The sequence below is a fragment of the Leptonychotes weddellii genome, chromosome 15 (genome assembly GCF_054177405.1).
Source record: "Leptonychotes weddellii isolate Sample4059 chromosome 15, ASM5417740v2, whole genome shotgun sequence".
Taxonomy (NCBI): domain Eukaryota; kingdom Metazoa; phylum Chordata; class Mammalia; order Carnivora; family Phocidae; genus Leptonychotes; species Leptonychotes weddellii.
Genome location: NC_138383.1, coordinates 13074271 through 13086618, shown reverse-complemented (window position 1 = coordinate 13086618; position 12348 = coordinate 13074271). Strand labels below are relative to the sequence as shown.

The 12348-nt window shown below is 42.8% G+C and overlaps 2 protein-coding genes across 4 annotated transcripts in view; both read left to right on the top strand.

Annotated features, from left to right (window-relative positions):
• Positions 1–12348, top strand: part of LOC102738999 (testis-expressed protein 2) — a 254143-nt gene that overhangs the window by 149650 nt on the left and 92145 nt on the right. The gene's annotated exons all lie outside the window — the stretch shown is intronic.
• MILR1 (mast cell immunoglobulin like receptor 1) overlaps positions 10319–12348 on the top strand; it is a 124858-nt gene continuing 122828 nt past the window's right edge. Inside the window, exons 1-2 of one of the 3 annotated variants that reach the window (XM_081804703.1) lie at positions 10319–10418; positions 10511–10552. In XM_081804703.1, the coding sequence (XP_081660829.1) occupies positions 10364–10418; positions 10511–10552 (97 nt within the window). In that variant the 5' untranslated portion in view covers positions 10319–10363. The remainder of the gene's footprint in view (positions 10419–10510; positions 10553–12348) is intronic. The other 2 variants (XM_081804705.1, XM_081804704.1) reach the window with 2 other exon arrangements.

The following is a 12348-nucleotide window of genomic DNA, read 5'->3' as shown; positions in this document are numbered from 1 at the left end:
TACCGGGATCGAGTCCCGCATCGGGCTCCCTGCTCGGCAGGGAGTCTGCTTCTCCCTCTGACTCTCCTCTCTCTCATGCTCTCTGTCTCTCATTCTCTCTCTCTCAAATAAATAAATAAAATCTTTAAAAAAAAAAAAGAATTGCACGCCTAGTCCACACCCACCTGCCAACACACACACACACACTCACACATCATCAGCATCAACATCAAAAACAAAAAGAAAAATTCCCCCTCTCTCCCTTCTATGGGAGAGAAACTTTTTCACTCCCTCCAATAAAATGAGATTTCCTATATCCGTGGAGTTTGCTGATAGAATTGCATTTTCTCATCAATGATAGAATATTACCTTTTTAGAATTAGGAGAGTGGCACTCCTCGTGGTAAACACAGAACCACCTGCTGGGAGGTCTGGCTTCAAGCCATCCAAGTACCAAATTCTGACCCATTGTCAAAATGATGATAATCTGTTCTTTAAATGCACCCCATCTGAGATCTGCGAACTGACTCTTTTCTTGAATGAAAAGGACTTCTCAACATTCCACTCCGTACTCTTTACTTTCGTGGTATCATTTCAGTCCCGGAGGATTTCACAAAAACTGCCCTCATACAGCGGGGAAGTGGCCGTTTGTACACCTATAAACCTAAGAATCCCGTTCATTAGCTCACCAACTATATACACAGGGTGATAGGCATTTTGAGTAGGGGATGGAAGCTCTTGTGGGCATTCTCATTGTTAGCCCAAAGGTCAATCCAGACTAAGGGTTCCCAGCTTGGGAGTTCTCAGGGTGAGCAGCTAGTGGTCAGGGGACGGGATTCCAAGTGGCTGCCTGTGGATGAGGCAGCACACACCAAAGCAGAAACCGGTAATAGTAACTGGCCTTTACGGTAGTGGGCTAAGTGGTTTTTTATGCACTGTGGCTCAGTCCTAAGTCAGTGCAGCGACAGTAACTTGCCCACGGTGCCATGGCTGGTCAGGGGCCGACCCCGGGACCTTTGTTTTTACCACCCAGTTCAAGTTCCTTCTGCTTTTAGCTGGAGTTACATCAACTTAGCAAGGCTGTCCCTTGTCCATTAGGAACTTTAATCAATCAAATCCATACAAAATAGAAAAATTGCTAACTACTTAGTTAATGCCATTTTGGGTAAAATTATCCCAATAATGAGATTTGAGAAATAAAAATAATTGGAGGGGTTGTTGATGGTGAAAAGGTAGGAATCCCAGCCTGCTCAGAATTAAGGAAAATTCCAAAGTAGCAAACAGCATTTTGCACTTCTGATAATCAGGGTATCAGTGGTGAATGTTTACAGGACTTGGGGAGAGTAACTCGTTCCCTATTGTACGTCTTTACATGGCTTTGGCTGTGTTTTTCTTCTAATGACTAAATTCCTTTACTAAGCATTGACCCCAGTGGCTTGAAATAATAGGGTATTTCTGAAGGGAGATTTAACTTGTTCCCCCCCCCCCGCCCCCCATGACTTAAAAGAAAAGCGAGCAATAATAAAAACTAGTCGTTGGGGGCAGAAACAGTGCGGTCCCCGTGTGCATCCCCGCCCATTTGAAACTACAGAAATTTGACAATGGCGCCATCTAATGGAAGATTAGGTTAGATACAAAAATCGTTTCTTTTACTTTCAGATTTATCAGCCGCAGCTTCTCCTAAGCACCTGTGTATCAGCTTTGGACACCCCCCGTTGCTTATTTCACTTTGGGTTGTTATTTCTAGTAAAAATATGTCATTACTGTAAAAAATTTATAAAATACGAAGCACAAAAATAGTATATAGAGGCGCCTGGCTGGCTCAGCTGGAGGAGCATGAGGCTCTTGATCTCTGGGTGGTGATTTTGAGCCTCCCCACCCCCCCCACGCCCCACCCCCCGCCGTGGGGTACAGAGATTACTTAAATAAAAAATTTTTTTAAATAATCTATAAAACGTATTTAAAATAAAACTCCCAGGTAAGCCTGGTGGCTCAATTGATTAAGTGTCTGCCTTTGGCTCCTGTCATGATCCCAGGGTCCTGTGATCCAGCCCCACATCGGCCTCTTTGCTCTGCGGGAAGCCTGCTTCTCCCTCTCCCACTCCCCCAGCTTGTGTTCCCTCTCTTGCTGTGCCTCTCTCTCTGTCAAATACATAAATAAAATCTTAAAAATATATAATAAAATAAAACTCCCATAGTACTCTATGCATATACAAATAAATTGAATAAACACAAATATATATAGATATGTATGTGCATATATACCATTATAAATAAATAGGGTAATTTGTTATATATTTCTTCAACATGCTTTTTTGCACCTTTTGCCCATCATGAATATATTTCCATTTATATAAAACTACCTCATTTGGGCGCCTGCGTCGCTCAGTCGTTAAGCGGCTGCCTTCAGCTCAGGTCATGGTCCCAGGGTCCTGGGATCCAGCCCTGCATCCGGCTCCCTGCTCGGCGGGGAGTCTGCTTCTTCCTCTCCCACTCCCCCTGCTTGTGTTCCCTCTCTCACTGTCTCTCTCGCTGTCAAATAAATACATAAAATATTAAAAAAAAATAACTACCTCATTTAAAAACATTTTTTTAAGATTTTATTTATTTATTTATTTAGAGAGCGCAGGGGGAGGGGCAGAGGGAGAGAGAATCTCCAGCAGACTCCATGCAGAACATGGAGCCCAACACAGGGCTCAATCTCTTGACCCCAAGATCATGACCTGAGCTGAAATCAAGAGTTGGACACTCAGCCAACTGAGCCACCCAGGTGCCCCTAGAACAACCTCATTTTTAAAAAATATCTCCAAAAAATCTCATCGTGTATAGGAATTCTTTTCGGGGTAATAAAAAGATTCTAAAGTTAGATTGTGGTGACAGTTGCAGAGCTTTGTGATTATACTGAAAACCAGCTAACTGCACACCTTTAATTTTATGGTATGTATATCTCAATAAAACTGTTTAATAAAAGAACAAGATGTCAAAAAAATACCATTATAAGAAACACCTGAAATTTAAATAATTAGTTTCCAATCGATGAGCACGTAAGTATTTGCAGTTTTTCATGATGACCAGCAAAACTGCAGGGATGCCCTGTGCCTCTCTTTGCACACTTGTCAAGATCTAGAGGGAAAATTCTAGGTCTATAAGACACAGCCCTGGATGCAGGGATTCTGACGTTAGCTGTTGTGGTAGAAGCCACTTCAAATTTCTTCCAAGAATTATAAAGCTTTTAACACGTGCTAAAATAAGTTTTCTGTTGAGGGTGGGCCTGTGTTCCCCAGTGATTGTAGGTAGGGGAGGAGGGAGATGTGGTTTTGTCTTCTCATGACAATCTCCCATAGCTAGGTAGGGCTAGGCATCTGGTTAGTATCCCAGATCTGCCTCTACCTGCTGGAGATTTAGCTCTGTGTGTTCCTTTTTTTTCTTTTTTTTAGATTTTATTTATTTATTTTTCAGTGAGAGAGAGCAAACACAAGCAGGGGGAGTGGCAGGCAGAGGGAGAAGCAGGGTCCCTGCTGAGCAAGGAGCCGGTCGCAGGACTCAATCCAGTACCCTGGGATCATGACCTGAGCCACCATCAGCCGCAGCTTCTCCTAAGCACCTGTGTATCAACTTTGGACACCCCCCGTTGCTTATTTCACTTTGGGTTGTTATTTCTAGTAAAAATATGTCATTGCTGTAAAAAATTTATAAAATACGAAGCACAAAAATAGTATATAGAGGCGCCTGGCTGGCTCAGCTGGAGGAGCATGAGGCTCTTGATCTCTGTCCCAGTACCCTGGGACCATAACCAACTGAGCCACCCAGGCATCCTGCTCTGTCTGTTCCTGAGCGGTTTTTCCCTCTCCAAAACAGAACAGCTCACAGGATTATCACGCAGATGCAGGGAGCTGGCCCATCTCATGCACTGACCGTGGGCATGCTAGATCCTTCCCATTGGTTCTCACGAGACTCTAGATGTGCAGCAAACTCCGAGAGGCAGGACAGACCCTGGTGTATTCAGTCACACGATGCAGTCCTGAGCGGTGAACCCCACAAGTGGGAGGTCACCAGCCCATCCAGGCATGCACGCCAAAGCTCACTTATTCCCAGCTGTGGACGAATGAAGCAAGGCCCAAGAAGAATCAGGAGAAGGAGGGCAAGGCCTGGAGCTGACCTTGTGAACTGACCCTATCCCCCTAGAATCCTCAGCAGTCCCTTCCCTGAAAGGGGCTACGGGGTCAGTTGACATCACTCCAGGACCCAGAGAGGGACAGAGAACTGGAGAACAGGCAAAATGCCTGGAACCCCTGCCAGACCTTGCCTCTGTGAGGAATCACAAGGCCTCCTTCTCGTAAGGACACCAGTCTGACTGAATCTTTTTTTTTTTTTTTTATTCATGAGAGACAGAGCGAGAGAGAAAGGCAGAGGGAGAAGCAGGCTCCCAAGGAGCAGGGAGCCCGATGCGGGACTCGATCCCAGGACCCTGAGATCATGACCTGAGCCGAAGGCAGACGCTTAACCATCTGAGCCACCCAGGCGCCCTGACTGAATCTTAACTTATTACATCTGCAAAGACCTCACTTCCAAATAAGCCCATTTTCTAAGGTTCTGGATGGACATGAAGTCTGGGGAGCACTAGTCAATCAAATATAATCCATGGGAACAGATAAGAGATGAAACAAATCCTGAATTGCAGCCCAGATCATCTGCTAGAGGGCCCAAATCAGAACAACCCAGAATGTTTTATTACACTGTACAAGAAAAGTACAAAATAAAGTAAGTGATTTCTATCTCTGTAATGAAAAACAATTTGATTATCATAATAAAAAACATGAATAGCACTCAGAGGTTGTGAATAAATGGGGCTCAGAAGTTATATTATGAAAAGCTGAAAATGCTAAATATATTTATTTTTTTTATTTATTTATTTTTTAAAGATTTTATTTATTTATTTGAGAGAGAGAGAATGAGAGAGAGCGAGTACATGAGAGGGGGGAGGGTCAGAGGGAGAAGCAGACTCCCTGCTGACAGCAGGGAGCCCGATGCGGGACTCGATCCCGGGACTCCAGGATCATGACCTGAGCCGAAGGCAGTCGCCCAACCAACTGAGCCACCCAGGCGCCCCTGAAAATGCTAAATATATTTAATCAGAATGGTAATCATATGCAAAGTTCATTGCTCTAATAAATCCTACAATCTCAGCAAAATAATGAAAAGATCACCTTAAATCTGTTTCACACATATATCTGAAATAATAAAATTCTGGAAATTTTCAAATCAAAATTGTATCTATAAAGCAAGTAAGGATATTCACAAAATGCTATCGGAATTTTTAAAACAATTTAATGTGTAGTTTTAAATAATTATTTTTAGGCATAAAATTAATAGCATCTCAAAAAGAATAAAAAGGGTGTATCATTGTGACCCATATCAATGGCCCTGCTTGTAAAATATAACTATCTAAATAAGAAAACTAATTTTGGAAAATTTATAAATTAAGACTATAAAATTTCCATCATTTTCCCCAAAGCTCCAACTATTTCCATAATATGTATTTTTAGGTTACTTAAAATGTAAAATTCAAGACTTTGAAAATAGTCTGTTGGTTTTGTTCACCTCTTAAGAGGGGAAGGAACTGCAATACTATATCCAAATATTATTGTCTGTGCTTGAGAAATATGGTTTCAAGGATGTTTCATGAAAACCTTACTGGATTTTGTGCAGTGTTGGAGTACCGGAGCAGGATAGAGAGGAAACCTGGCAAATCTAGCCAAGATTTTAGAAGCTGTTTCCAGACCCTTTAGTTTGGTGGTGGGTATGGGCTGTTGGACGGGCCCAGCTCCCCTCCTCCAGACTGAGTAGAATGGCTTATCCTCTCTGGAGGACAGCATGTCTGGAGACACCTGGTGGTTCTGTGCACAACCTCCTCACTCCCTCCAGGCCCTTGACCAACAACTGAATGATCAGCAGGGCGTGTAAAAACCCAGCTCCCTTGTCATAAGAAGGATCAAACCCAGTGATACAACTCATACCCCATCTCTCCCTGTGGGAGCAGGCAGTGCGGTCAACTTCAGCTGAACCCCTCTCCTTCGTTTCTTCCCTTGTTCTGCCCTACTTTCCCATCCCCTTCCCTTCTCCTTCCGTCACTCCCTCGGTAAGTCACATACTCATGAATCCCATCTCAGACTCTGTGGCTCAGAAACCCGTCCTCGGGCAGGTGCGGGGTGTCTAACTCTTCAGAGTCATTTCTGGGTGATGTCATTAAGGATGTGAATCACGTTGATGACTTAATGTGTGTGCCCGATGAACTTTGTTTTTACCATCTTGCATCAAATGAACATCAGAGACAGTTAAGCAATTATCTCAAGACTTGGGAATGAAGATGGTGAAAACTGGAAGTTTCTTGGACCTGTGCAGGCTGGTAGCGCCTACAGAACAAACGGTTTGGGAACTACGGAGTCTTCCATGTTCATGTTGATGGAGATGGCCAAATCTTTGGAAAAGGAGACATTGTGGGGGTGCTCTATCCTTAGTGATAGTCTAACCGAGATATTACTTTTAGATTTATAAGACTAGTTCGATGAAAGACAAGTAGAAGGTACTAGAAAAATGTAGAAAACATGGCACACCACTTGTAACAAAACAAAACAAAGTATCAATTCCCAGAGGAAAACTGCAGTATTTTAAAATAATTATTATATGAAAATGCATTTGCTCTCCGGGGGCAAAAGTGAAAATAAGTGAATTCTACAAGTTATTGAATCCTGTTACTTTACCAAATGGTATTTGTAAAGTTCTGTGGAAGGATAAATATTATACCAACAGATTAAATGACTTTTGTGATTTAGAAATATAAGATGATAGAAATACCGGATTTAGAAAAATTACAAACACCATTATAAGGGCTGGAAGGTTTTAAAATTTTGTAATTATTATTGCTCACCAGGGGTTGAAGATTTAACACCATGAACAATATTCTTTTTAAAATTTTTTTTATTTAAATTCAATTGGTAGGAGTGCCTAGGTGGCTCAGTCTTTAAGCGTCTGCCTTCAGCTCAGGTCATGATCCCAAGGTCCTGAGATTGAGCCCCGCATCGGGCTCCCTGCTCAGTGGGAGGCCTGCTTCTCCCTCTCCCATTCCCCCTACTTGTATTCCCTCTCTCTCTCTCTGTGTTTCTGTCAAATAAATAAATAAAATCTTAAAAAAAAATAAATTCAGTTGGTAAAAATATAATGTATTATTAGTTTCAGAGGTAGAGGTCAGTGATTCATCAGTCTTATATAATACCCAGTGCTCATTACCTCATGTGCCCTCCTTAATGCCCATCACCCAGTTACCCCATCCCTCCACCCACCTCCCCTCCAGCAACCCTCAGTTTGTTTTCAAATTAAGAGTCTCTTATGGTTTGTCTCCGTCTCTGATTTTGTCTTGTTTTATTTTTCCCTCTCTTCCCCTATGATCCTGTTTTTTTTCTTAAATTCCACATATGAGTGAGATCATATGATAATTGTCTTTCCCTGATTGATTTACTTCGCTTGACATAATACCCTCTAGTTCCATCCGTGTCATTGCAAATGTCAAGATTTCATTTTTGATGGCTGAGTAGTATTCCATTATATATATACATATATATACCTTCTTTATCCATTCATCTGTCAATGGACATCTGGGCTCTTTCCATAGTTTGGCTATTGTGGACACTGCTGCTAGAAACACCGGGGTGCAGGAGCCCCTTCAGATCATTACGTTTGTATCTGTAGGGTAAATCCCTAGTAGTGCAATTGCTGGGTTGTAGGGTAGCTCTATTTTCAACTTTTTGAGGAACCTCCATACTGTTTTCCACAGTGGCTGCACCAGCTTGCATTTCCACCAATGGTTCTCCTTTCTCTGCATCCTCACCAACATCTGTTGTTTCCTGACTTAATTAATTTTAGCCATTCTGACCAATGTGAGGTGGTATCTCATTGTGGTTTTGATTTGTATCTCCCTGATGTTGAGTGATGTTGAGCATTTTTTCATGTGTCTGTTGGCCATTTCTATGTCTTCTTTGCAGAAATGTCTACCATGAACAATATTCTTTTTTTTTTTAAGATTTTTTTTATTTATTTATTTGAGAGAGCAAGAATGAGAGAGAGAGAGAGAGTGCACATGAGAGGGGGAAGGTCAGAGGGAGAAGCAGACTCCCTGCTGAGCAGGGAGCCTGACGTGGGACTCGATCCCGGGACTCCAGGATCATGACCTGAGCCGAAGGCAGTCGCTTAACCAACTGAGCCACCCAGGCACCCTACCATGAACAATATTCTTGATGTGAAGAGAAATTCTCTACTTATTTGAGACTACACGTTATCCAATGGCCATCTGTTTCAAGGAATTCATTGGAAAAGTTCAAGGTAGTTCCCCATATCATACATCCCAGACAGTGAGCCCTGTATCAAAAGACTGCACCAACCATTTCTAAACATCAACAAATTTTTGGAAATTATGAGAATGATTTGATTAACGATTTGCATACGAACTTACATCACTGGTTAAGTAGCTTTAGAACATGGCTTGTTTACTTAGAGATAAAAGAGGGGTGGTAGTGGGATATATTTTTAAATTTTTGATCTGTGCATCAAGTTATGTATTTACATTACTCTGCTGGTTGTTAATTTTTTTGTTGATTTTTTTTCTGTGGGTTTTGTTTTGTTTTGTTTTCTGGTTGTTAAATATTTTTAATACCTCTGCATACCTCACAGAGATTTTATAAGGATTAAATGAGATTATCAGCGTGAAGCTCTTAGACAACAGAAAGGAATATACTAACTTTACTGTCAGTAAACGTGACAGGTCCATGGATAAACTTTTTCTTTTTCCATTTGAGACTTCATTCTTGATTTATCCTGTAACCCTAGACAAATTATTTTCCTTTTCTGGAGCCTCGCTAAAGCACTCCTAGCAACCAGTGTTTGCTAACAGCTGTAAGTAGCACTTCCTCTGGTTTCCTTTACTGTCTTTGTGTCTAAGCTGTGGTCTGCAAGTTTCCTGACCCAGCTGAGTTTCACATGGGGAAAATGCCCCAGACACATCAGCTTTTCTGAAAAGTATCACCCCCTTCCCAGGTCCCCCTGGGCATGAAAGTTCCCAGGAACTAGCCCAACCCCCACCCCGCCCAGGCAAGGATGCATGAGATGTTGGTGGGAAAAGTGTCAAAACAGCAATGCCTGCAAAACCTCCAATTTCCTTTGGCAAAAATTCTGACATGAAGGATCATCCCACCAGAGATTAAGCTGGTGAGGTTCTTCCCCTCCCTCTCTTTAGTGAGAGAAATGACCGCCAATATCCCCAAATGAAAAATCACTGTCAATCCCTGAGGGTCGTGTTTTTTAGAAGAGTGGGTGCCGAAACAGTAACTTTTACTGTCAGAAGGGAATTAAGGCCTTCCAGGCACTGAGAGTTAACTCATGATTTGCTTCCAGATGGTGGTGGCCAGGCGGCAGACCCTGGTTTTGCTCAGTCCCCTGGTGGTGGCCACGTGTGGGACCTGGAATGACTGACCACTGTAGGATGGGACCTAGGGAGCCCAAGCAAGGAGCACCCAGAGTGAGTGAATACAGGAGTTTGGACAATGCCCCAGAAGAACATGTACCTGAGCAGGGAACCGGGCGCTTGTCCACAGGATTGTGCCAGACCTATCGGGCAGGCCTGCTAGTGGCAACAGAAATCACTGCCAAAGGGGCCTGGCTGGGTCACAGCTCCCTCCACTTGGAAAGCTCCTCAACACATCCCACTCCCCACCTCAGACTGGTGACACTGCAACATGGGGTTTACTCCTGCGTCCAGTTCACAGAGCCAGGAGGATTCTAGATCGAGTAGAAGTGAATCACAAGCCCCTCTGGGTTGCATGGTAGAGACTCTGAGACTGCTGGGACCCTTCTTATAATTCAGAGTCCCAGGTTTTATCCCTAGGAAGTCTGGAGCAGGGCCTAGGAATCCGCATGTAACACAATCAGGCATTTCTGATGCCTCGTTTGCGTGTATCTACTCCAGACAGTCAGTATTTGCTTCCCAAGGCTGAACCCAACTTCCGTCAAATTCCTTTTGATACAGGCCGAATCCAGAGAGAGATGATCAGGTGGGTTTTTGCAAAGACGAAATCACAGTCCTATTTTTCCTTCTTCTTCCCACTGTCCAGCTTCCCAGGCAGCCAGAGTTAGGGCGACCTACCACATCTTTCTCTTCGTACAAGAACTCACTGGGGGAACACACGCTGGTCAACCAACCAGTCATATTGTTTCAAGCTTGTCCAAGCAACTCCAATTTCTTCAACTTGGTCAGAAAAGGAGGAAGTCCCTAAATGACTCACCCCCATGGGGGCACCACGCCTCCTTTCCCCTCCTATCTGATTTCTTCTGAGAGAATGTGGAGACAATTGAATAAACTGTTCTTTTGGGGCATTTTTTCTTCTCTCACATGTAAGGACTATTTGCCATTTTGAAGCTCGCATCTCCAAACCAAAACGTGATGTGGAAAAAGAGTTTTCTTATGTTCCTTTTATCTCTTTCAGTACAAAAAGCTGCCCTGGATTGTGACACGAGAAGAATAAACAGTAAGTTTCATTTACTTCCTTCTCTCTTTTACCAAAACCATTTTCACCGACATGGTGGGGATGGTCAGCTTTCAACGCGACTGTTGATGATTAAGTCTTTCTATGCTTTTAGATGAGCAACCAAAGAGTCGAGTCTTTTCCATTACCTACAGTTTAAATGAAGCGATGTGAGGCCGGGGTTGAAGCTTCTTTCCTGAGACTTAAAGATAAAATACTGAGATTGTTTTTATAATGAAATATTTTTTTTTCTGCTTTTTTTTTTTTTTAAAGATTTATTTATTTATTTTAGAGAGAGAGAGTGGGCAGAGGGGCGGAGCCGGGAGAAAGGGGCTGGAGAGGGAGAGAAAGAATCTCAAGCAGACTCCCCATTGAGCGTGGAGCCAGCTGCAAGGCTCCATCCCAGGACCCCGAGATCCTGACCAGAGCCAAAATCAAGAGTTAGCAGCTTAATCGACTGAGCCATCCAGGCATCCCTGTTGTTGTTGTTTTTAATGTAGAAAATCAACACATAATCATTGTAAAATAATTTAAGCAACAAAATAAAAAATATATATTGGGAGACAGTTTATCATCATAGAGCTAGACCTGCTAGGGTCATAGTCCTAACCCTGGTTCTGCAGTTTTCCAGCAGGCAGTCTGGGTGGATGATGCAACCACTTGACACTTAATCTCTTTCCTCTGTGATATGGGGATAATAAAAGCACCTACTGGGGAGGGTTCTTATGAGGAGGACTGAGTGAGACAAGCCATGTCCCTCAGCACAGCGCCTGGCATTTGGTGAACCATCAATAAATGCTAGGCCACTGGGGCGCCTGGGTGGTTCAGTCCGTTAAGTGTCTGCCTTCAGCTCAGGTCCTGATACCAAGGTCCTGGGTTGGAGTCCTGCATCGGGCTCCCTGCTCAGCGGGTGGAGTCTGCTTCTCCCTCTGTCCCCCACCCCCGGCTCTTGTGCTCTCTCTTGCTCTCTCTCTCTCAAAAATAAATAAATAAAATCTTTAAAATAAATGAATAAAATAAAATCCTAGAGGTGAAATTGCTGGGTCAAAGGTCAGGTACATTTGAATTGTTAAGTTGCCCTCCCAATACCCTGAACCTTCACCAACAGTGACCACTCACATGGGCGAGTGTTTCCCACGCCTCTCCAATAGCAGAGACAATGTTTGTAAATCGCCAATCTGATGAGTAAAAACCAGTATCTCAGTATTGTTGTAATTTGTGGTTGCCTCATTACTCGTGAGGCTGAGCATCTTTTTCATGTTTATTGGTCATGAACACTCAGTTCCGTGGAGAGGAAATTTAGGGATGGCTATATGGTTGGGAAGAGAGGAGAAGCTTTGTCTTGAAGCTGAGTTTATACGTAAGACTGAGAAAATGTTAGTTGTCCAGACCAAAGCATGGAAGGGCAGTTGTTGGCATTTTTGAAGGGCCTAAACCCCTCCTCCACCCAAGCTATCCCCTGGCCCTCTGCATTCATTCTTCTGGGAATTACCTATTCATATTATTTGTCCATTTATCTGTCTTTTTCTTATTCATTTGCCATTGACTTATATGTATAAAAAGAATCCTTTGCTTTCATTTATGTGTTAAGTATTTCTTTTTAGGCTGTCACTTGTCTTAATTTTGCCATAGAAAAACTTCAAGTTCTTTGTGGCTCTCAATTTCTGGGCCTTACTTGGAAGAACTTTTCTTCTCTGGTGATATAAAAACATTTTCTTTTTTAAAGATTTTATTTATTTATTTAATTGACAGAGAGAGAGAGAGAGACAGTGAGAGAGGGAACACAAGCAAGGGGAGTG